General features: G+C 34.2%; 2 protein-coding genes across 3 annotated transcripts in view; one reads left to right on the top strand and one right to left on the bottom strand.

Moving 5' to 3' along the window:
- The window catches only part of LOC123013759 (juvenile hormone esterase-like), a 162,898-nt gene that overhangs the window by 106,825 nt on the left and 53,352 nt on the right, over positions 1–2,721 (bottom strand). The gene's annotated exons all lie outside the window — the stretch shown is intronic.
- On the top strand, positions 58–2,706 carry LOC123013817 (NECAP-like protein CG9132). The gene is made up of 5 exons (XM_044412621.1): positions 58–345; positions 397–602; positions 649–833; positions 881–1,074; positions 2,315–2,706. The coding sequence occupies exons 1-5, from the start codon at positions 260–262 to the stop codon at positions 2,364–2,366; spliced, it is 723 nt and encodes a 240-aa protein (XP_044268556.1). The 5' UTR covers positions 58–259; the 3' UTR covers positions 2,367–2,706.

Below are 2,721 nucleotides of genomic sequence, written 5' to 3'. Positions count from 1 at the left end.
GTACCTCGTTAGTAGAGTGACAAGTCACTAAAAAATAATTGATTTAATTAATTGAGCCAAATTTTGGTGCTTGTGGGGGCACAATTGGTAACTCATGGTTTCTTTGTTACATTGTGGGCCTTTAATTAATTAATTGGGGGGTAATTGCAAATGCGAGTAGTGATTTTCATGGGTTGGTATCCCGTTCGTTGACATTTGAGACTAGTGGTGACAAGTTGTCAAATAATATTTTCTTAAATAATTATTATTTTCGCACATAATGGACAGTTACGAGAGTGTTATATTGGTGAAACCGGAAGTATTTGTGTTTAATATCCCCCCCCGAACGTCCAATCGGGGCTACAGGTAAAAACCGTCAGTGAAAAACCCCGGAAATACGCCCCCCAAAACTTGCAGAGCCGCTGATTGGAACCTCGCCGAGCCCACATGGACGGGTCGCATGCGTCTCATTTCCAAAGGCGAGGAATGCGCCCTCAAACTCGAAGACAAAAACAGTGGGGAACTTTTCGCCAAATGCCCCATTGAGACATATCCAGGCATAGCAATCGAACCCGTGACTGACTCCTCCCGGTATTTCGTGCTCCGCATCCAGGACGACAACGGTTCAAACCCCCTTGTGTCTTTTCTAACCTAAAAATGGGTTTTTAGGCCGGACCGCCTTCATAGGAATCGGCTTTGGGGACCGCTCGGACTCCTTTGACTTGAATGTGGCGCTCCAAGACCACTTCAAATGGCTCAAAAAGGAGAAACAGATCAGCGAGGAGCCCGACAAGCCGGCCCTGGACTTGGGCTTCAAGGAGGGCGAGACGATCAAAATCAACATGAAAATTACGGTAAAACCCCACAAAAATCGATTTTTTTTATTGAAGAATTCTTGTAGAAAAAAGATGGGGCGGAGGGGAGCGGACGCTCGAAGCTCAAATCGGGGGATGGGCCAGGATTGGGGCTCCTCCCGCCGCCCCCTAGCGGGAAACTGCCAGCGCCTCCAGGAAGCTCACCGGCGGGGTCCCCGGCACATGCACCCAAAGTCGACAACTCGGGGGGCGAGTCCTGGGGCGAATTCGCATCAGCGAGGTAAATTCGTTCACTTCTAAAACTGGTCACAACTAAATCACAACTAAATGATAAAGTAGGAATCTTCTTTTTAATTAATTAATTAATTTTATTTTAATTTAATTAATTTAATTTAAAAAAAATTCTTACCCTATTCGGGCTTTTGTTTGTTTAAAAACGCCAACATTTCTCGAAAACGAGAGAGAAAGGTAAAAAACTCAATTTACAGCCAAATTTTGTCTTTTTCGGTTTTTTTGAATTGTTAATCAATTTTTGACAAAATTTTTCGAAAAAAACTAGATATTTTTTCTTATTTATTTATTTTTATTTATATTTATTTGTTTATCTTTTTATTTATTCAAAAATTCAATTAAACATTCTAAAAATGCAAAAATGACATTATTTTTGATTTGGACCCAAAACGATTTTTTAATTTTGCGAAATATTTAGGTTTTGCAAATTTTGAAAAACATGACTTGAAAATGTTGTAAAAAAATTGATATTTTAGCTCAAAAACGTGAAAAACAGGTGGAGAAACTTAATTTTCGGCCAAATTTTGTATTTTTTTTTCTTATTTTTTGACAAAAATTCACTCAAAAACGAGCTAAATCGAATGAAATAACATCGATTTGGATTTATTTTTGTTATTTTTAAGCATCTTTTGGAAGGAATAAATGAGTCTGGTCTTAAAAACGAACTAAATTAAAATAAGATTAATCTCAATCTAATTTGGTAAATTTTAAGCCAATTTTTGGAGAAATTTTGTAATTATTTCAAAAACATATAACATTTTAAAAATGCAAAAATAACACAATTTTTGCCCCAATTTGGTAAATTTTCGGTTTGTTTTCAATGAAATTTCGCAAAATAGTTCTATTTCTCGCTGAAAAACGTACTAAAATACTTCGAAAAAGACAATTTTGGTCTAATATTGTAATTTTTTGATTTGTTTTTCGCTTGAAAAAATGTTTTTGGCTCAAAGTCGACAACTCGGGGGGCGAGTCCTGGGGCGAATTTGCATCAGCGAGGTAAATTCGTTCACTTCTAAAACTGGTCACAACTAAATAATAAAGTAGGAATCTTCTTTTTAATTAATTAATTAATTTTATTTTAATTTAATTAATTTAATTTAAAAAAAATTCTAACCCTATTCGGGCTTTTGTTTGTTTAAAAAACGAGAAAAAAAAAGTAAAAAAAACTCAATTTTCAGCCAAATTTTGTCATTTTCGATTTTTTTTTTAAATTTTTTTAATTTTTTCAGGGCCGCATCTCCAGTTCCTCCAACCACAAATAGTAATTGGGTACAATTTTAATTAGTGTTAGTTGTTGTACTTTAGAATATCTATTCTCAAGTAGTGAATCTAGTTTGTTTGGTAACATGTGTGATTCACTGCAATAATATCATGAAAAAATAAGGAAAAACATTATTTTTATTGCAGATTTATTGTACTATATTGTATATGACGTGAATCGAGATTTATTGTTCAGAATATAATATATTGTGCTTAAATATTATAGTATTTATAAAAGTTAGAAATTAGTTAATCGATGAGCATTTTTATTAACTGTTTCTTTTGTCTTAATTGTTAATTCTATTGCACATTCCATATATTTACTTTGTATTAATAAAAAAATATGACATATAACACTGGATCAGAGTTGGCTAAT

The sequence above is a fragment of the Tribolium madens genome, unplaced genomic scaffold (assembly GCF_015345945.1).
Source record: "Tribolium madens isolate multiple individuals breed KSU strain unplaced genomic scaffold, Tmad_KSU_1.1 Scaffold_19;HRSCAF=116;Tcas5.2_LG9, whole genome shotgun sequence".
Classification (NCBI taxonomy): domain Eukaryota; kingdom Metazoa; phylum Arthropoda; class Insecta; order Coleoptera; family Tenebrionidae; genus Tribolium; species Tribolium madens.
Note: the sequence above shows the minus strand (reverse complement) of the source record. Positions and strands in the feature narration are given on the sequence as shown.

Bases quoted from the DNA above. Each gene is read 5' to 3' on its own strand.
- LOC123013817 (XM_044412621.1), top strand. From the start codon at position 260: ATGGACAGTTACGAGAGTGTTATATTGGTGAAACCGGAAGTATTTGTG. The intron at 603-648 runs GTTCAAACCCCC...ATGGGTTTTTAG, and splicing joins CCGCATCCAGGACGACAACG to GCCGGACCGCCTTCATAGGA. The intron at 834-880 runs GTAAAACCCCAC...GAATTCTTGTAG, and splicing joins AAATCAACATGAAAATTACG to AAAAAAGATGGGGCGGAGGG.